Below are 22,583 nucleotides of genomic sequence, written 5' to 3' on the forward strand. Positions count from 1 at the left end.
TGTGATATGGTATTTATTTGTACAGTCATTGTAATATATTCCCTTTCCCCCATTCTGAGTCTGGTGTGTTTTGTCTGGAAAAACCCATCTCACATTAGGTTGAGATGTGGGAGGGGGCTTAGACTAGGGGATTGGATTTTGGGGCTATCTCAAACCATGACAGAAGACTTCAGCAGATGAAGAAAAGTCATTAAGTGTAATTGTAAGAACTAACAAACTAAAAACTAACATAAAGGATAATCTATATATTCAGGCTGATGTTTAGTATGATCTTTCAGTGTTCTTATTTATATCCTATGAATTTGAATCTAATTAATTGGACTTTATTCCCAGTGGTTCCTTGGTGTCAGCTTTGGGAATGAGTGAGTCCAGAGAAGGAATGGAACTGGGGGAAGTCACAGGGAACAGCTGAGGGAGCCTGGGGGGCTCATCCTGGAGAAAAGGAGGCTCAGGGGAGGCCTTCTTGCTCTCTCCAACTCCCTGACAGGAGAGTGGAGCCAGGTGGGATCAGGCTCTGCTCCCAGGCAACAAGGGACAGAACAAGAGGAAACAGCCTCAAATTGTGGCAGGGGAGGTTCAGGCTGGACATCAGGAAAAATTTCTTCACTGAAATAGCAGTCGGGCACTGGAACAGCTGCCCAAGGGAAATGGTGGAGTTCTCATCCCTGGAGATATTTAAAAGCCATGTAGATGTGGCACTTGGGGACTTGGTTTAGTGGTGGGGTTGGCAGTGCTGAGGGAATGGTTGGACTTGTTCTTAGGGGGCTTTTCCAACCTTAATGATACAGAACTCTGTGATAAGTAGAGGCCCACCTATACCTGACCTGTATCTCAAAAGGGATGGATGTTGTTACAAATGGATGTTACACATGGATATTTAGTATTGCATTAATCATAAATTATATTTACATCCCATTTTTTAAGGCTCATTAGCCCTTTAATGCAGATTAAAATATTCTCTTTCTTATTACTCATCAAAATGATTAAAGTGAAATATCTTTGACCAGGAATGAAAAGAGAAATTTTCAGGTACCACGACAAAACAAGTGTGTGGTATTAATTCCATTTGTGCTTTGCAAGTGATATGGTCTGACTTCATTGTGTGCTTTTTACGTGAGAAGTATTTTTATCGCTTTTTCTTTTTTTTTTTTTGTCCTCTTATAGGCAGCAGAAGAGTGGGTTTAAAAAAATAAAGCAGCATTGTTTTTAGAACACTGCAACAAAATATAGAAGTGATAGCTGTGCCACATTTCTAATAGCTGGGTTGAATCATTTCTCTGCCTCTAATGACATGCGTAATTGCTCGAGGTTTTCAGGCGTCCTTCATCTGCACTTATTTAGATTAGTGACTGATGCATTTCCATGGAAACCTGCAGCAGGGAAAAAAACCCCTCTTGGTACAGTGTGGAGCTGAAAGGACGTGGGCTTTGAGCCTCAGCCTGGAACTTGTGGAAAATAAGACCCCTCAGTTGTGGTCAGCTCCATTTGGGGATTTTGTTGTAGCTGTTCTCTAAAAAGTAAGAATAGTTGCCAGCAGCATTCTGCAGAAAGATTTAGAACACTTGTCAGATTGTGCATTTCTTGAGAAGCTCCAACTTTTTTAATGTGGTTAAAATAGTGCATTTTGAAATGAAATGTCTGGGATGTTCTTCTTCGTGAAGATGCACATAAAACTTAAGCAAACTGGTTAGAAACTGTGGCTGAAAAGTCAGGATCCAAGGAAGGAGTTAATTTTGCCGGGTTTTTGTATACCTTTAAAGAAGGCTGACTGATTTTTGAACTGGTGGTGGCAGAAATGGAAAGGTTTTATATAAATAAAATAGTGAACTCTACTAAAAGACAGTAAAAGTCACTAAAATATGTGGAAAAGTACTTCTAAAAACTTTGCACACTACTCTGGCTTTTCTCAATATCTGGTAAATCTTAGTATGCACTGCCTAACATAATATCTCTTTAATAATTTGATTTGTAGTGCTTTCTTAAGAAAACTCAGTTCTCAGCATTCTCAGCAATTTGGTCTGATTTTCAGGAGTGTTTAAGGTTGCAACATAGATTTTCAAATGTGTTCTCTTAAAGTAATTGCCCTTATGTGTCTACACAATGCTGTAAGGGTAACTACCTTCCTTACTTTTTAAAAAGTAGGAATATTTCCAGATTTGGCTCCTTTCATCCTGCAGTCATCCTAACTATTAGGATGTTCTCAGTGTAGGTTATCCAGCAGAAGGCTCTCGAACCAGTGGTTAAATGGTAGTTTCAAATGTGGTAGCTGTTCCTCTTTGGAAACTAATTAGTGACTCTGAAACCTTTGTTACTTAAAAGTCATCAATACAAAGGATCTCTAACTATATCTATATATGATTTTTGTATTTTTATATGTATTATATTATTTGTTTTATTATATCTACATATAGTCATATCTATGTGTTCTGATAAAGCCTCACAAGTTCAGTCAATAAAGTTTCGTACTCCTGTTTCCTTAAAAGTGACCTGGTGTTTCTAAGTAATTTTGCTGTTGTTTTTTTGTGTTGTATTTTAGGGTTATATTTTCAACACAACAGTGTGGCAAGGCAGAAATTTTTCCCTGTTGAACAGGGAACTGAACATATCTGCATCTCCTTGTTCCACTCTCATCTTCTTCTCCCTGGTCCTGTGTAAACTTGGGTACAACATTGCTTAGCAACATTCTGCCCTCAGCTATATGTCAGCTCTGACTGAAGTTTTAATATTAAATTATAAATTATCCTGAGGCAGTTGCAATAAAATTTACGGAGGAATTCTCTGTATGCCTGTTGGGTTTGGGGAATGTTTTATCCACAGTGAAATGTTGACTGTAAAGTCCATATGCACAATCAAGGCAAAGGAAGAAAAAGATACTGAGTGAAGACTTAAATTTTGGCTTTTTTGCTTGATTTGTATTTAGTGTTATCTTGTGCTTGTAAATGATCTTCATCTTTTAAATACCTGAAGTATGCAAATTATCTTTACCTGATGTTAGGGTGGCTAATTTTGGCAAGAATTTGGAAGAGATTTAAGAAGAAATGCAGGACAGAGTGAGGAAGTTATTCTTTGGGACATTTTTCACAGAATCATAGAGTGGCTTGGGTTGGAAAAGACCTTGAAGTTCATCTCATTCCAACCCCCCTGTCATGGGCAGGGACACCTCCCACTATCCCAGGTTGCTCAGGTCCTCATTCACCCTGACCCTCAACACTTCCAGGGATGGGGCAGCCACAGCTTCTCTGGGCAACCCGTGCCAGGGCCTCACCACCCTCACAGGAAAGAGTTTCTTCCCAATATCACATCTAAACCTACTCCCTTTCAGTTTGAAACCATTTTCCCTTGTCCTGTCACTACAGTTCCTGAAATATTCCAAGAGAACTGAGTACTCCAGGTCATTGAATTCAGTGCATGGGACAAGTGCTGCATGTGGCTGATTGAACAGAAAGCATTGCAAATGCTGTTCTTGTGTTCCTCTTGGGCTCTCAGGGCAGGCAGGGGTCTGTTTGATGGCAGGAAAACGAGAACTAGGAGTAGTTTGACTTGATAGCTGAGTCCCAACCTGGCAAAAAGAGTTTTGAAACCCCTGTGTACATCAAGGAGTCCTGTGGTGGAAAAGATCCTGAGGTTCCTTGAAGTTCCCACATCTCTCCAGTGCACAGCATATGACAGCTTCTTATGTACTCCAAATTTTATCTATTATTGAAGTGGGAGAATTTGACAGATCATTGATCCTGAATGCAGATGGCAAAGATTTAGAGTTGGATGAGGCTTCTGCAAGGGAGGAAAATTGAGGGGAAGCATTTGTATCACCATTGATGATGAAAGTCCATAATAACTCTTGTTGAAACTTGCTGTACATGAAAATTAATGATTTTTGAAATGGGATAGAAGAATGGCTTTTCAGGGCCTGTTTTTCCTTACTCAGCCCAAAATAATTCTCCATCTGTTCTTTCCACCTTAGAGTGCACAATGACCTTCTTCAAAGCAGTTGGTTGCCTTTGTGTGGTTATAAACATGTCTCAGATGGGAATAATCTGTGTCAAGGGGCTCCTGCCACAGAAGAAAATGGAGTTGCATCATAAAAATTTTAAGGAATTTCTCTAAATTTAAGTCAAAGTGACTGAACGTTGTTAACAAAATCAGCTAGAAGTTTACAGAGTAGTGATAACTACAAGAAAAATAATCTTAAATTAATGAGAAATGTCAAGTTTTAAAACGTTGGATTTTTTTTTTAAATTTTTTTTTATTTAAGTTTTTAGGTTAGATGTGGAGCTAAACCAGACTTCTTCCTTGTGGGTGGTGAGGGGTTGAGGTTGTTTATGTGTTTGTTTGTTTCTCTTTAGGGCCATAAATAAAAATATGGATAATCTGAACCCTGTGTTAACATTCCAACAATTAATCCTGCAAATTCTCTCTCGACTTTGCTACCACCTCTAAGCATGTTGTTGTCTTGTCTCTGTTTGTAGTGTAGTGGTTTGGGACTTTAGATGGATCTTGCTGCTCACAGATATGTATTCTTGACTTAAAGTGGTTGACATTGACTGAAATGTTGGAAGTTACTGTTTGTGTAAAGTTTAGCATGTGCAGAAGTTGGGGGCTGCAAAATTAACACCTATTGAGTGTGAAAAATAAAATCCCACAATTAAGCAAACTATTAATCCAAGTTTCACCTCACTCCTGCCCATTGCTACATGGCATCATTTTGGATTATGCTGCTGTTACCTGTGAGAACACTGGTATTTGTAGGAAATAGTTGCAATATTTGCTGGAAAGATGAAAAATATGAAATAAGGTGTCATGATTAAAAACTTTTGTACCACAAGACAATTCTAAAGAACTGGAACGTCTCACCACCTGAGCTTTGTAGCTGAACAAGCCTCCCTGACCTTCAGGATTAGTCGTATTTGCAACAGATGATCTTGTCAGCAGGCAACACATCAATACTTCTTTTTCTGCTTAAATCTGAAAAACTAGATGCCTTTATGTGTGCAGGAGCAATTTGGGATCAGCACTGAGAACTGGTTTTTATGAAGCAGACTGTTGATCTCCAATAAAGAGTAAAGCAAAAGGCATTGAAGTTGCTTTATTTTGGCCTAGTTTTGCAGAAACTGCATGTTTCAGCAATGATCAAATTATGTGCAAATAGACCAAGGCCATGCTCAGTTGCTGGAAAATCTGAGGTGTGTTACCAACCCAGGTCAACATCCAGCTCTTTACAAGCAGCAAACTCTGTAAAATAAATCGTAAAGCAAAGAGGGGAAAAAATCCTTCCTCTCCCAAGTGCTTTGCTTTGCTGACATCACTCAGAGCTGTGTCTGTGTCTGTAGCAGACACTGAGGAGTTTAATTCTCTCTATCAACTGAGACCATGGACACAAAACTGCCTGGTAGCATCAGCACTGCGCTGATTCACTGTTCTGCTGCAGATGGGTTGGAAATAAGGGGCAGAGGGACTGAAAACCTTCAGAAACACAGCAGGAGAACTTAGGGAAAGGTCAAGTGACCATTCCCACATTTTGAAAATATTCTGCAAATGAGGGAAGAGCTACAGGACCACAGAATTGTAGAAATAGCTGATAAATTTGTTAAAAGAACATTAATTTTCCCTTTTGAACTCTGGATGCCTTATTCAGTGTTAAGAAAATGTTTCCACAACTGCTTACTGGAGTTTTTTTGAGGTATAAATGAGCTTTTTGTTAAATTAAAGGGAAAACTAATGACATTGAAAATCTCTGTTCTTCCATAATTGCTTCTCCAGTAGATCCAACTCCCATATTTCAGTTATTAAGGTTTCTCTTCCAAACAAAATTGCTGATTCACTACATTCATCAGCCTTTTCAGCATCCTTTGTGGGTAAGCTAATTCACTGTATTCCAGCTAATCTTTCTCTAAGGATGCAGGAGGGAATCAACATCAGTCTTCCTTTCTTTTTTGGAAAAAGGGTTTAGTAAAGGGGAAAAAAAGAAAAAAAAAGAAAAGAAATGCAGGAGAACATTCAAGGATTTGCTATTCCAGTCAAGGCGTTGTCCTTGAGACATTTTTATGCCTGTTCTCAAATCTGAAAAACTTCAAAAAACGCATAAGATTTGCTATTTCCCATCTTTAACTGAAAGAAAAATTGTTTGAGAACACCATGTCAACTGAACACTGGGTTTTAAAAAAAAAATTCATCTACAACCTTATAAGAAGAAAGTGAACTATGAATTAAAGGTTTTCATTAGTTTACCATTTATAATGCCTTCATCATGTATTTCTTTTTTCCTGATCCTCATGGTTTATCATTTCTAATGAAGCATCAATGTGATCAAACAGTTAATAGAGAAAATTTCCATTTATATTTCTTCAGCCTATATTTACATTTTTTGTACACTTTTTAGAATCCTTGGTCCAATTTTGCTTGATTTGGAGGATCCCTGAACTTCATCTTTTCTATGGTTCAAATGCCTGCTCAAATAAAGAAATCTTCAATATAATGTTATTATATTGAAGGCCTGAAAAAAATTCTCACATCATTATTTCAATGTACCATATTTAATAAATAATTCAGTTTTGATGAATCTCCATTTTCTAAGGGGGAAGGGAATAAGTGAAATAGCTTATTGAGACTTCACAGTATCTGGTATGAAGATTATTTTTATCTTTTAATTTGATCATTTTCTGGAGCAAAGTTTATAGTGTATTTCTTATCATGAACATCACTTATTACTCAAAAGCAAAATACACACTGAACTAGCAATGATTTAAATCCCTAAAGATCTGAAAGTTATACTTACAACACTCAAAGGAAAGAGTAGGGTGAGTCTTCAGGGACAAAAAGCTTCTGACTTCCTAAATGAGACGTTTGTTTCCTTAACATATCATTTCACATGTACAATATATTATTCTCATTTAAATCAAAGGTTTGCAAAGCTTTTTTTATGCTGTGATTTCTTAGTAACACATTGGGCTTTAATTTGTAAGCAATGATGTGCTTAGTTTATTAACAGATGGAAAAAAAGCAGGCACTAAGCAAGTTTTGGGGTAAGAACACCCACTTTAAGTTAGTTTTTTTGAGACATAGTTTTGCTAACAAATCTGCCTCTTTTTGTTTGTTGCTTCTTCTACAATAGTGATATTGTAGAATATACAAAATTTTGAATATACTTGAGGTAGAAAAATATATCTTCTTAGTGATGTTTTCAATCCCAAATACTTTTTCTTAGAGTCAAATTGGGGTCAATTTTAGGAAAAACGCATAACATAGGGACACTGTCTTGTTACAAACAAATATTTAAACAATAGCCAGCACAAGTGCACAAGTGAATTATGAACTTCTCTTAAGTTTCTGTATTACCTGTTGTACCTAGTAGTAAAAAAGAGTTTTAGGCTGCTTTCTTCAGCTTTGAATAATTCCTGAATAATAATTCTCAACAGAAATGGTTGGGAAAAGCATTTTTCCCACAGGAAGGAGAAGTTGTACAGTGAAAGTCTTAACCTCTGTCATTGCTGGGTGTTGCAGAGTGCTGTACCTAAACCTGTTTTATCAAAGAACATCTGTAACTATCTTTTAATGAAACATGTCTCAGAGCTGTCAGTGGGAAAGAGGGAAGAAAAAAAAGCTGCATGTTTTGGGATGGTGATAAAATGCTGAATTTACTGCGCCCAACTGAAGAGCAAAGGGAATGATTCTGGCTTTGACTTTTTGAATTTAGTTTTTTCACTATGTTTAGGGTTTCAAAAGCATTTCCTAGTGTACAGACCTATTTTTTTTCTTGCTGGAAAGTGGCTTAGAACAGTCTGAAACCACTTCTGAAATTCTGCCAGCATAACAAGTGCAACACTCAGAGCAGCAGCATAATCTGACTTTCCCCATCAGGGATATTTGGGGGGGACTTGCTGCTCCCTGTTTTCTCTCCAGTATCACACTTAAATTGTGCTGTTACTCTTTTACTTCTTTTGTTCATCCTATGGATCACTCTAAACCGTTCCTAGAGTGCTGGCAAGCCTCCGACAACATCTCCACTGGCAGAGCATCCCTGTGCAGTTTCCTTGGAAACACGGCACTGAAATGCCCTGTGAGGAGCAGCAGGGAGAGGAAAAGGAAAGAAGACAGTTGCTTTGGGATTTTCCCCCTTTAGTTTTTTAATTTTCCAAACAATATCAAATATGTAAGCAATATACTACAAACAGCAGAGTCAATGTGGTTATCAGGCTGTAACATCCCCGCAATAGTTATGTGTTAATCCCTGAAGAAATAGAGCAAGAGTGGGCTTGTCTGTCTGTGTGGATTAGAGTCCAAATTTTATTTCTTGCTTTCCATGTCAGTGATTTTTGCAGCTTTTGATGTCTGCAAGCACTGTTGGAGTCCTGTGGTCAGTTTTGAGACTAACACAGTGAAGCTGCACGAAGTCCTATATGTATTTGTAGGTCGAGGAAAGCCCTCACCTCTTGTAAGGTGGAAAAGGAAGAAATGTTTTCCTACTACACCTTCTTGATGTTCACTTTTCTTCGAACCCTTTAAATTACATTCTGCAAGGGCAGGGTGTGAGCCTGTTGCTTGCTGAAGTGTCTGCAACAATAAATGATACTAATAAAGGAACAGCTGGAATTTTATTATTTGTGTTGCCACTGTTGCACAGTGCCCACAGTTTATTTCTGCTGCAGCTCTATTGGCTTCAGTGGAAAACAGACCAGGAAAAAATTGCCATGTTCCTTGCAGACTCTTTTATGGCTTTCATCATATCGAGACTTACATTGCTCCTGGATGGCATATTAACTGATGAGAATAAAACCTCTTAGCTTGTTTTGTTTGGTGTCATCTTGGGGTTGGTTTTGGGTTGCTTGTTTGGTTGTTTTCCCCTGATTTTGTTTTGGGGTTTTTTGATTGAGGTTTTTGTTTGTTTTGCATTCTTCTTTTAGGAGAAACTGAGGAGTGTTTCACATACATGGTTTTTACTCTGTATACAGCATTGCAGTACTGTGAGAACTGGGTCGTTGGCTATAACTTTTACCCTGACACTTCCTGCACAGGAATATCCTATTGCTGAAACCTAGAGATGGCTGAAGGTCTGTAGAGACAAAGTTTTCTAACCAGATGTAGATATTAGGAAAAAATCCAATCGTGTTGTCTCTGGTAAAATGTGGCCTTCTCAAGAAATCTAGAAATTTCAAATAATACACTAACAATAATAATTTCAAATTATACACTAATCCTTTCTGTCAGTGTAGAGGAAACTGCACCATTTTTGCAAACCCTGGTATTGTGTTCTGCATTCTAGAAAAACTTTTGAACTGATCCAATTTGATGCAACAGCTTTTCATCTTTGGTGACAGATGTTCTTCTCAGTAGGAATGCAGTAATACACTGCTTAATAATGGTTTTCTAGATCTTCCTGTTCATATCTTCTTGCTGGTCTTAACCAAGTTTAAAAAGAAATCCTCAAAGGATTCTGCAAGTAAAGACTTCTCAAATGATGGTAGCGTTATTAGTCTTGGATGGTCCTAATTTGTTGTGAAGCTCTCAGAGTGATGGCCTTCAGAAAATCTGAGACATAAAAATGGCAAAAAGTCCAGTGAAAGCTGGAACTAACCCTTTGATGCTCATATACCTAAATAGTGTTATTATGCTATATATGTCTTGAAACAGAAAAGCAGTTATTAGGCAGTTGCCTGTAGGTTCTTAGTATTCTTTTGTCAAGTTAGAGACTGGAATCTTTCTAGTTTTTCAGTATCCTGTTCATTATGATGGCAGATTCCTGGTCCTTCCCCCAGCTTTTGGCTGTCAGTACTTACGCTGTGTAATAGGACAGTCTGAAATCTGAGTCAGAGGTTAGGGAAAGACAGTAAATAGAGAGCAACCTGGGAAACACACCACTTAGCCTGCAATTCAGGGGTTTGGAAGGCTAATGGTTTCCCAGATGATCCCAGAGAATATGATTGCACACAAAGAAGTGGGGGAAAGTAAAAGGATGGGAAATGGCGAGCAGGTACAAGCTGCAGCTGAAGGATGGTGGCTCTGCAATACTGAGGAGCTGAACAAAGCTATCTTTCTGCTCCTCCCACCCACTTTGTATTCCTTAATAGCACTGGAATATCATGCTATAGAAACCAGTTTCTACAGGAGAAACATCTGGCTCCTTAAGGCTCAAGCAGTGGCTTGAAGATTTACAAAATATTCATCATACTTTAGTTCTTTTAATCATTTATAAGGGACTTCTGAAAACGAGCCAGGGGAACACTCTTAAGTGGAATCCAGGTTTATATTTTTCTGTGTTTCTTCCAGTTATATCTCTTGCTATTAATCTGATTTTTACAATAGTATGAGAAAGAATGTTGCTCAATAAACTGCAATTCCTTCAGATCACTTTATTCCATGTCACTGCAGGGCATTGGATTTTGAAGCTAAACTTGTAAACTTACCAACAGAGGCATGACTTGTAAGATTTCCTGAACCCCTCACAGCACATTAGGAGTTACAGTCATACAGTCAGATGCTTCAGAGCCAAATCTCTGTGAGCATCTGTCCTCTAGCCTTGGGTACCATTGCTGCTCATGCACTTACAGCTCTTGTTCCACGAAAAGCAGGGTGGTGTCCTCCAGCCCTACAGCTCCAGGCTGACTGAGCTTTGGTTGTGTTTAGGGACGTGCCTGGGGAGTCCTGGAGCAAGTTGTGTTCTTTTGGGTGCCCCAGAAAGACAGGGAATAAGGGCAGCAGGAACTGGAACCTCGGGTAAAGAAAAGGCCTCTTTGGCAGAAATTATAGGTTGTAGGTGAGTGAGAAAGGGACAAAATAAGCCTGTACAAAACTACCAAGTAGGATTCATACTATAATAGGAATTTTCTCTTTCTTTGGCCACCCTGTAGGAAAGAGGCTGTCTGGTCTCCCTGAAATTCATATAAATGTAAATATTTCTGCTTTTTCTTAGCACTTCTTTACTTGTAGTCTTGTGAAGAAATAACTTGCTTACACTTTTAGGCAGCTGTAACTTTTACAGCCATAATTTCTCTGTGTTATGTATATATTGTATTTAAGTCCTTCTGGGGGCATTATCCAGTTATGTGTCAGCTGCACTGGTTAAAGCAAAGAAAGATGCGTTTTGTCCACCCCAAATCTGCCTCCCAGTTCTTGCTTCTGTGAAATGTTCCTTGGCTGTGTTTAAAGCCTGTTACCCTGCCCCGATGTACTTTTTCCCTCTGCAGACTTGGTCATCTGACAGCACTGCCTCTCACAGTAATTTGTAACATCCTTGAAAGCTGTGACACAGAGATGGTGCACCTTGAGGGCTCTGTCTGCCTTGGAGAACTAATAAAATCTGTTTGGATGGACTCAGGCTGTCCTTCCATGGAAAGTTCATCAGCTGCGCAGATGAGAATTTCAGGGTCACAAGCTAAACCAGTGACTTTTCCATGTGATTTTTCATGTCTCTTAGCCAAACTTAATGTGATTGCATTGGAAGACCAACCTGTGCTTAAGCAAAAAAAATTGATTTTTGTATTTTGGCTACTTTTCCAACTTTTCCAAGTTTTTTTCTTTTTTCTTCCCTTTCCTTCCCTTCCCCTTCCCCTTCCCCTTCCCCTTCCCTTTCCCCTTTCCCTTCCCTTTCCCTTTCCCTTTCCCTTTCCCTTTCCCTTTCCTTTTCCCTTCTCTTCCCTTTCCCTTCCCTTTCCCTTCCCTGCCCTTCTCTGCCCTTCCCTGCCCTGCCCTTCCCTGCCCTGCCCTTCCCTGCCCTGCCCTGCCCCTTTCCTGCCCTTGCCCTTGCCCTGCCCTGCCCTTTCTTCTTATACGTTGCCTCTTAGCCGAAACTATAAAAGAACCAAATATTGGTCCTAAAATGTTTTGCCTCTGAGAATATGAATGGAATTTTAAAACTTTTGAATGACAGGATAAATGACCTACAAGAAGTTCTCCTTATTCACTTGATATGTGTGATATGATAAAAAAACATCTCCAAGGTTAAAATTTTTTTCAAAATGCCTTGAAACCACATTAATTCACTACAGGGGAATGTAAACAAATACTTCAGCACTTGACAAACGAATACTGGAGTATTAAAATTCTCTTTTCTTTGTGCAGAAACACGAACAGATAGAACAAAGAAGCTGTTTAGACACTACACAGTTGGATCCTATGACAGCTTTGATGCTTCAAGGTAAGAATTTTTCCTTTTGGTCACAATCTTTACTAAACCTTCCTGAGTTTTATTTAATTGTTACTTTTGGTTTAGATTTTGGAGGGAAAGCGGGAAACAGGTTATTAAACAGAGCTTTTTATGATATCATTCTACATCAAAATTGGGGTTTATAACAGCTTACTTTTTTCATATGGGATGGGTCTGCAATAATAGTGCATAGTGAATTAATGAGTGTCACTGTTTTGTTTCATGAGTGGTGAGAGAGATCAGCCTTTCACAGAAGCAGTGCCAGCTGCTTCTACAGTCGAGGACCACTTAAGTTACTGGATTCTTCACAAGATCAGACCTTTTATCTGTTCTGACTGACAAGGAAACCAAAATAAAATGTTGTCATTTGTTGTTCTGAACATATCTTTACAATCTAAGTAGACCTGAAACTGCTAGAAATGAGGCATTTAGAAATTAGGTAATTTATTTGCAGTTTCTGCTGAGAATTCATAATTTTTAAGCAGGTTCTTCTCCCCCACACATATACCTTGGACATCGAGGACATCCTTGTAGATAGGATGATTTTTAAAACACAGAACTTCAGTTAGCTGTTGATGTCTTCTTGGGAAAATTTTGGTGGCATACTGGAATCCTTATGGTTCTCTCTTGATTGTCCAATTACAGCTTGGGTTTTTTTTGTTGTTTTCAAGAAAAGCATCCTTATTGTAGGAGAAGAATTCTGAAATGTGCAAAGCAATGGTGGCACAATATTCAAAGAAAAAAAAAAGAAAGAAAATGTGGTAACTGCTGGGTTTATTAGGTGATCTTAACTCTTGTTCTGAGGATCATGTGTAGTTTTTATGCCAGTTGAATAATCTGGGGAGAGAGGAGGGCATTCAGGTTTGCTGAAGTAGTTTGGATACCCAAGATGTCCTGAAAAATATTTGAAAAATACATAAATCTGTAATTCCTTGAGTTGTGAATTGATTGAGTGTTGCGATGTTGGCCGGAGAGGGAAGGTTTGGTGAAATGGTGAGAGGGGGAGTTCCCAAAGCTTTGCACTGTTGGACACGAAGTGATTGACTGGAGAGTCTAATAATGATAAAGTTGTCAAGAGCTGGTAGCCTGTGCTATGAAATAAGTAACAGCAGAGTTGACTTTTTGCAAGATTCTTTGAGGGATCATTATTCTATAAAATTCACAGCCTTGTCCCTGTGTTTCAGTGTTAATGGATAGGGTTGTATCTGCACAAGTAGAAGCTGTGGCTGCAGTGTGTTGCCTCAGAGGTACCAAATAATTCCACTTGGAAACCTTCTGCTACTTTATAACAACATAATTTTTTCATCAGAAAATGTCATTTCCATCAAAACCTTCCTGTCTTTTTGTTTTTGGAGGGAGGGAGCTGTTGATTCTAAAGCATTTGGATTTTTTGTTGTCCTTTTACCAAGAAAATTCAGGTCCATTCTTGGGAGAGAATAATGTCATCTGAAATGGTGGTTACAGAGGTCATTTTGAAAGCAGGAGACCAAAAGCCAAATTCAAATCAAGGGCTTGAACCTCATCTCAGTGGTGCTCAAGTATTTTTAACCTGTGAACTGTTGGGGATGAATGGATCACGCTCTGCTTTTGGGAAGTCATAGTAAGTGTGTGAGATGTTTGAGGGAAAAGTGGTTTATTTTTATATTTTTTTTCCTTAAGGTTTATGTAGTGCAACAGTAAAGCTCTCAAAAAATTCACATTACTTGATTCAGGACTACAGCTGAGAAGGAAAGTTTATCAGAAAAAAATGAGGTTTTGTACAGCCTTATTATTGATAAATTATTTATGAAATGTGTCTGCAATTGTTCCTGATTCTGGCATTGATATTTTTTAATTGTCTGAGCAGTGAGAGGGAAAGCAACAGAGGTCTCCCGGCACAATGTGAGTAAAGCAAGGCTTTGATGAAAACTCATCCTGAGTTCCACAGAGAATCCAAAGCACAGTGGATCCATTTTGAAGGGTAAAAGTGGAAATTGAGAGGGAAAGGTAGGAGAGGGTAGAATTAATGGGAAATTCCAAGAAATACAGTGGAAAGGTAGACTTGCTTAACACACTTTTAAACAGAGAAAAGTGTGATAATCTAGAATGTTTATCAAGTAACACTAGAAAAAATAAAAAAATTGGTTTGAGTGTCTAAGTTTCCAAAACTAATTAATTGCTGGAAACAAAAACACTTGTTCCTCTGAAGTGAATTTAACAAGTCATTGTAATTAGGCATTTACAGAGAACTTATACCGTGGTGAAATTTAGACTTCCTTTTGCATCCTTTACAAAGTGAATGCTGCTCTGATACTTTTTTCTTACACACAAAAAAAAGAGAGTTTGAGAACTCTGTCCTAAAACTGCAACAGCACTCAAAGTTTTGTCTCAGATACTTGACTCAGGCTTCAAATCAGCTTTTTGTGCATCCTAAATGGTAATTTTCCTGGTGCTTATGTGTTGCTGCTGAGGAAAAAGAATTTGCATTTCAGAATCTGGTTGGAGATTAGTATGTCTTGTGAGTATGTAGAGATTTAATTCTTCACATGGGCTTCTTCAGGGAGGGGAGTTATTAAGAGGCAAACAAGGTGTCAAACTAACAGCATTCTTGGTATTTGTACTGCTTTGATGACTTTCTCTGTTATCATTTCCCATCAAAGTAGGGGGAAAATACAGTAAAACAGATTTAAGGCTGGCAACTCAGGTTTAATAAACATTTGTCAGAAGGCAATTGTTGCCTATGTGCTGAGAACAGCTCTGAATCCAAAGTATTAACAAAGCTGATCCAGTTCCTTTCTGGAGATGAAGTGGGGGAGTGAAGGGAAGTCCCCGCTCCTTTCTTTTTTTCCTTCTCCCTCCCAAAGGGCAAAAAATTGCTGAGTAGAAACACTCTGTTCAGAAATCTGTATTAATGGGCTTATTCACATGCAGGAAAATACATTGTACATGGCATTTTTCATCTTTAGGAAAATGTGCAGCTTGAGTAATGGAGGTTCATTAAGTCCTATTCCAGCTTTGCATAAGAGATCGGTTATCCATACATTAACTTCAGGAAAATGGGTAGGATACTTACTAAGAGGGAGAAAGGCAGTGAGACTTGCTTGCCAGTGCAAATAGTCATTAAATATCACACAAATATAATATTTGAAACTCCCAGGTCCAATTTATTATCTGCTTTAAGTGCTGATGGCAGACATTAATCCTGTTATTCAAAAGTGACGTCTCTTGCTGCTGTTACTGCTTCTATTTACATGGATTTCTTTACTATTTTATTAAAATCTTGTAAGAAATAATCACGTTCAATCATTTTCCTTTAATCTGATGCAGATGGACAAATGCTGAATGGAAGGATAGGCTCTGTTGCAAAGACAACATGTGAGAGAAGGTAAAGTTTGTTGTGCTAACAGGAGCTCTCGTTGGACAAACAGGAGTAAATACACATTCCCTAAATATTTTTCCCAGGCTGCAGCTCTGGAGGCTGAGGTGGCAAGTGGGATGGGCAAAGATTCCTTCTTTCCCTAGCAAAGGCTTCCAAAGTATTATAAATACTCTTCAAGTCTATTTAAAGTTCATGACTACTTTTAATTCAAAGAAAATTATTTGTAGGCCTTAAATCAGTTACTTCAACAAAGCTGGATTCCAGTTTAATAACAGAAATATTGCTAAGGCATAGAGTGGATGTTGAAATTTTTTAACAAAGTCTATACTTATTAAAAAAAGAAAAATAAGGTGAGCCTTTAGAAATGATAATTTTTTAATCTACTTTTTAACTGAAGTGAGGGAATTGATTAATTCTCTCAAGAAAGGACAGTGAATAGTTCAGTCAGGAAAATCAGAGGAGGCAAAATGAAGTTATCAAATTAAAATATGTGGAATTAATTTCTGTTTAATATCAATTGTGAAATGTTAGCACCTTTTTAAATGTGATGTGACTGATTACACAGTGATAACAGACATAAATAATATGAGCCATTTTGGTACTAGGTAAAAATGACAAACTTGGTTTGCTGGAAAACATGATCCAGTTGCCTCCATGAATTTAGAAACTTTAGAACACGACAGTGGAAACTTTTCCTACTGCATTAATTGCATCATCTCCCTCCCACCCCCACCAGAACAGGGAAATAGCAAAAGTCAATAGCAGAACTGAATGCCGACTTCAATGCAATCATGAAACATGCACATAAATATAAGGTTTTCTGGCTATTCTGTGCCTTCTCTTCCCACTATTATCGACTTTCACATGTAGGTTTTTCTCTCACCACTATAATGGTCCTACTCACTATATGGGAGAAGTTTTTTTTATGCCTTTCCTTGCCATCCTGTGGCTCCAGCAATATTAAGAAGCTCACAGGATGTAATAACAAATAACCCTTTCCAAAGGCTTGTTGCCACGAAGTTAATGACAGGACCAAATTGATTTGCCTTATGGTTTTTGCTCTATTTTTCTGGGTGAAGAAGAAGAGGGAAATTGGATGGTGTAGCATGGAAGGTATGTGTAAGACAGCTTAATTAAAAGCTTAATTCATTAACCCTAATGTCCCTACTTGGAGTCAGGTGGCAGAATCCACATCCCAGGAGTGTAAAGTTGACAGAAGCAACTCTTCAAAAGCCAATTTACATACAAACACCTCATAAAAAAAAGAGAGAGATTCTTCTCAGATGTTCTTTCCCAGCAATTCTCTGTTGATGTTGTCATTCTGCACTGTCAGATAGGCCAGCATAAGCTTTAATCCTAAACAGCTCAAAGACACTCTTTGGCACAGCTGAAGCTGTCTGCCCCTGTAATTCATATTGTGGAGAGCTTTTTAAATTTAATTTTTTTTTTAACCCACAGAATGTGCCTGTTGAATTTGTCCCAAAGCTGTCATGTAAGTGGTGCTGTCTTGTTAGTTAAAGCATAAGGTGTGTTACACTTTTTTTTTAGTGGAAATTCTGAATTTGATGCAGAAATATTTTCATCTAGTTTGATATCTGTTTTCCTGTGGATGTTTTACATAAATAATCTTCCTTCTGGAAAAATGCAATTCCTTATCTGTTTAAATACATATTTAAAATTTGACAAACTTTTTGTGGAGTTCTGGTCATTGCAAGTGATGAGGAGTGTAAGACTGACAGGAGCAAAGGGATATTCCCTTGGTTATCGCCTGCAGTAATCCTGTGTCCATGATATGGTGAACTTGGCATCTGTGCTTGCTGAGTGCTGCTGACTTGGCAGCAATCCACTAAATCCTGGCAAACAGATCTTCACAAAAACTGAAGGAATGTATGAGAGCTGTTGTTATATTTTATATCCTGCTTCCCACATTTTCCTGTTGGTTGTCCCTAGGCTGGCAGAACAGTGAGAGGCACTGAGAGAAGTGTCATTAAATAGAGAATAAATTGGTCTTTCTGCATTGGGGTTATAAGTAAATAATCTGGGGTTGGAACTGGATGATCTTTAGGGTCTTTTCCAACCCAAACCATTCTATCATTCTATGAACTGGTCTTTTTTTTATTTGTTTTCTGTTGGATGGCACCAGTTCCACCATACTAATGTTTCCTGTCAATTTTTCCTGTTCATGTGATCTCTTGCAGGATCTGGATTAAGGATATTAAAATGGTGCTATTCACTTTAAACAATAAATCCACAATTCCTCTCACTTTATTCTGTGATTACGATATTGATAATAAGTTGAAAGTGATTTTGCAGTTGTTCTTGCCTGCAGGCATGTATATTAAATATAATTCTAGGTTTCCTCTGGTGGAAAGAAGTAAAAGCAGCAGTATTTGAAATTTTTTTACCTATATCCATAGCTCAGTTTTTGCCTACAAGATGGTAGCAAAACCACCTGAGTATGCTCATAGTTGTAAAGAAATAGATATTTAGAAACATGTAATGCGGGGATGTGGTTACACCTGAATGATCACTGAGAATTTAGTGATTTAAAATCTCTGCATATATGATACTCTTGGTTCTTTTAGGCACAGAGAACAGTCAAATTGTAGAAACAAAGCATGAAAGTTATTTTGTGTGCATGTTATGTCTAAAGTTATCTTGTTGGACTTGCCTATCGTCTGTTCTCAAATAATTAATTAACTATAATAATCTGATAGCACTGAACTGCTCTTAATGTAAGGCAGAAAGGCCAGGATAGCTCAGTTTTAATACCTGATGCCTCATTAACTTGAAGAGCATAATTTAATACAATTTGAAAAATTGGCATATGTGTACTTAAGCAATAATTAAGGCATTGTAGACTCTGTGGAACAGGTGGAGATGTAAAATGTGAAGTTTTCCATTTGCAGTTATTTGATTTCTAATGAAAATTACTTCAGTTGCTAATAAACAACTTTGCACTTTGCCTCCCCTGTTGTTGTGTGCTGCCACGGTGGAGCTTTTTATGTTGGTGACTGCATCAAATATTTAAAATAATTGCTAGAATAGGAGGTCAAAAGGGGATGTGTGTGTATCTGAACTGTAGCATCTCTCCATTGAAATCTGTAGTATAATTGCACTATGAAAGTCTAATATAATTTCAGTAAGATGCAAATCTATCAAGTGATAAAAGTTTTCGTTCTGTTCTAAGTACATTTTTAAGTTGTTTGTAGCCTTAATATTGATGCTTGCTTAAACCACTTCAGTAAGATTTTAGCTTTTAGAACTAATGGTTTGTTAAGTAATGATTAAAATCTGTCTGACATTTTGTTGGCTAGATATTTGCTAAATTTTTAATGATAAGTGTTAGCAAAGGAAGATCAACAGTTTCCAAGATCAAAGTTAAAAAAAAATATGTATCCTTTCCCAAACTGAAAGTTAAAACGCTCTTTCTGAAAGACTTTTAGGATCTACCTCTATTGCTAGTCCAAACCTAACTGTGTGACTGCGGGTACAGAAGATCACAGCAAGGGCTGTGATCTGGGGGATGTGCCATTTCCTGCACAGCTGTATTTCCTCTGCAGCTCCTCTGACCAGACGCTGGAGAAGAGGATGGATTTAAATGTCAGAACTGAGAGCAGCAGCCTGTGTCCTGTGCCTGGGGTGGAATAACGTTTCCTAAATTGGAACAGAGAAAAGGGAAGGGAAAGGGGAAGGGGAAGGGAGGGAAAGGGAAGGGGAAAGGGAAGAGGGGGAAAGGGGAAGGGGAAGGGGGGAAAGGGGAAGGGGAAAGGGAAGGGAAGGAAATGCAGAAAGTGAAGACAGAAAGAGAAGTTTGTGAGGGTGTCACACCAGGTTAGTTAGAAACAGGAGCCACATAATTAGATGCAAGCAGCAGAGGAGATTCAAATTTTTGTTTTTTTGGGGAAAAACAGAATGATTAGGTTTCTAGCAATCAGTGCTTTCCATTCCTGAGTCCCAGCCTCCACTGTGATGACTGAGCTTCCTCTGGGTGACCTTTAATTCCTGACCCACTGCACCTTTGGCCACTGTCCTCTCACCTAATCACTAGGTGAGCAAAGCCCCCATACGGTGCCAGTAAGTGATGCAGTTGGAAGTTTTGACAGGTCAAAAAGAACAAATAACTGTTGGGCTCTCACTGTGGGTTTTCTCCCAGTGGGAGCAGTGATTTAAATCACTCTTTTATTATTTCCCCCCCCCTTTCCAGCCAGATTTTCACAAATATTTGTTGCATTTGGAGAATTTGATCTGTGAGGCAAGTTCTAAGGGTGGCTGGCAAACAATATATGTATTTTTTTCCTCTTGATCAAAAACTCAGAAGTGGGTTGACTTTCATGCTCTAGGAAAAGCTGATCCTTTCCATTGTGCAGAACATGAGGTCAATGGGAGGAGACAAAGTTCTGTTTGTCTTGAGACAAAGTTCTGTTTTCTTTGTTGGATCTAGAGTTGTATTTCTTTATAAATCAAGTGGAGTCAAACCCTACAAAGAACAAGCAACAGCTGGTTCACCTGGACTAAAGAAGATCTGGGCTTGAGTCCCGAGTGTGTCCGACTGCTCAGGCTTAAACCCACACCTTGTTCTGCTGCTGAATGCCAAGAACCTGGAGGATGGAGCAATTCTCCATCCAAATCCTTTGAAACTATTATTCCTTACCTGAGCCAAGAGACAGATGCTCCCTACATCCTCAGGGATTGTGGTATGCAGATGGGGATGCTCCATTGGAATGATTGGCACATCCACCAGTTGAGTAGCTGGGGATGTTGCTGGGGCTTCCTGCTCTCCCTGACATAAAATATCATCCTGTATCCTGGAGAAATAATGTCTAACAAAGGCTTAATTTAGACTAAAATGTATCAACAAAAGATTTGCTTTAATGAGTGTTTCACTAAAACTGATTTCATGGCAAAATTCTGAGCAGAGGAATAGTGAATGTTAAATATAAGGAAACTACATTTTTAGGAAAACTACATTTTTAGGAAAAAGATTGTTACCCACATGTTTTCTAATTTCTCTATCTTTTAAATTAAAAAAATTTTTGGAAAGTATTTTAGGCACAGATAACAGAACTAAGAATTGAGTGCTACTATTGAAAACTAGAGTTGCTATTGAGTAGATTATATGATCCTTTAGACTACCATGTCCAAAGCACTGTCATATTTGTGGAAGAGCTGGTTTATACCTCTACTCAAATATCATAAATTCTGTAATACACTTAAAATTAAACTCTGTGCATCTTTAGTTACTCAATTGAGTTGAAATGATAAACCAACCTGTCTCCAGTACCTAGAAAATAAAAACTTCATATTCCCAGAAATTGCATGTCAGTGTAACCAGTGAGCTGTAGTTGAATGTCAAAGGAATGGGGCAATAAGTAGAGATTTCAGTTCGACCTTCACTTAATTAAGAGAAGTAATGGCCAATTTAAAATATGTAGAATTTTCTCACTTGATCAGTTGGTATTTGTAAAGTCAGTGATTTTTCACTGCCACTAAAATTTTGGGCTAAACTGGCCATGCTTTGACAAAATACCTGAAAATCATGATGCAGGAGAGCTCTTAAGATGGACATTTCTCAAGCTGTTTTTCAGGTAAGTAAGCAAATAATTTAGGCTTAAAATAACTCAAGGACTTAGTGCAATTAGAGAAATGGAGAGGGAGAATATATTTCAGAAAAAAAGGTAGAGTTGCCACCTCCTTTTTGATATTAATGAGACTGTAAAATAAAGTGGTGATTAGTCAGGATTTTTAAAAGGATATGTGAAAATTAAACTGTGGTTCACATCACCTCTATATGTCCTTTCTGTAAAATCCTAGAAAATCAAAGTTTCTCACTCCACAATGTATTTTTAAAGCTCTTGGAGAAGAATAAAGTGGGAAGATGTTTTCAGAAAAACTTTATGCCTTTGTTGAGGCTTCATTTGTTTTGAGACAGAACTTTAAACTTAGTTGTAAGACACCTTTTACTAAAGGCATAAAACCTTTTGGTGGAAAACTTTATAGGAATTTTAACACTGAGGATTTCAGTGCTCTTTTGTACCATATAGACGTTTAAGTGAAATACCTCTGTAAAGCTGAAACGAACAGTCAGGGTTACTCACATTTCTTGTGGTTACAGCTGTATTTAGTTTCCAAGGAATGCAGGACAGGAGGATGATAATTCCAAACAATAATAGCAAACAGGGTGTGATAGAAAACCTGAGAGATACCTTAAAACTAATTTGAAATTGATGGTTATCACCAGTCCTGAAATCACCAGTTTCTTCTCTCGATTTCATAATTTATTTTTGTTTAAACTCTCTGGGCAAATCAAGTTGCGATCTGAAAATGTATAGTGAGTTTAATAATTGTTTTAAAGACCTGCAATGTCAAACTGCGGCCTTAAAGGGCTTGTGACACATTTTTAAAGTGTTGATAAAACTCTTTCTGTTTGTTTTATTTTTTAACTCAAAATGTGAGGAAAGTGTATTATAGAAACACAAGTGAAGAAATCCTGAGGAAGGCGGATATAACAAAATTACAAAACTGTGTCTAAATAATTTATATGTTAAGGTGATTAAGGAGAAAATTCCTTTTTCTATGTGGTTTGGTGGCTTGAACTGCAGCTGGTTTGGGGTAGAAAAATACAAATCACACAGTAAGGTGGATAAATATTCTAGTTCCATAAACATATGTGTTTGTACAGTCTATTTGCTCAGGGCTCATATTGGGAGCAATGAATATTAATATTTTCATAGTGCAGCCTTAAGTTGTTCAATTGCTTGATAATTAAGACTGAAAATTGCTACTGAGTATCAGGTGTAAGTGAAGTGTTCTGTAACCCAAAATATTAATGGGAGAGATGGAACATCTGGATGAAATAGTTTGAAGGACTCTGTATTGTAAAACTCATGTTCTCTGCTAGAAGGACACCTGCCTGCATATTTTGTGATGGTTTTTGCTTTGTCATATGTGATATTTGGATTGACTGTTCATTTATAAAATACAAATGAAATTAATTAATATAGAGAAATGAAGCTTTTACTTTTTTAAGCTCATTTTGCCACTCTCCTCATCCCCCATGCTTTTTTCTTTCCTCTCTACCAGTGCAGA

The 22,583-nt window shown here is 37.9% G+C and overlaps 1 protein-coding gene across 2 annotated transcripts in view; it reads left to right on the forward strand.

Annotated features, from left to right (window-relative positions):
• SHANK2 (SH3 and multiple ankyrin repeat domains 2) overlaps window positions 1–22,583 on the forward strand; it is a 330,841-nt gene that overhangs the window by 166,696 nt on the left and 141,562 nt on the right. For both annotated transcript variants that reach the window (XM_017826777.1, XM_017826778.1), the window contains one exon: window positions 12,052–12,127. In XM_017826777.1, coding sequence (XP_017682266.1) covers window positions 12,052–12,127 — 76 coding nt within the window. The remainder of the gene's footprint in view (window positions 1–12,051; window positions 12,128–22,583) is intronic.

The sequence above is a fragment of the Lepidothrix coronata genome, unplaced genomic scaffold (genome assembly GCF_001604755.1).
Source record: "Lepidothrix coronata isolate B3197 unplaced genomic scaffold, Lepidothrix_coronata-1.0 Scaffold130, whole genome shotgun sequence".
NCBI lineage: Eukaryota > Metazoa > Chordata > Aves > Passeriformes > Pipridae > Lepidothrix > Lepidothrix coronata.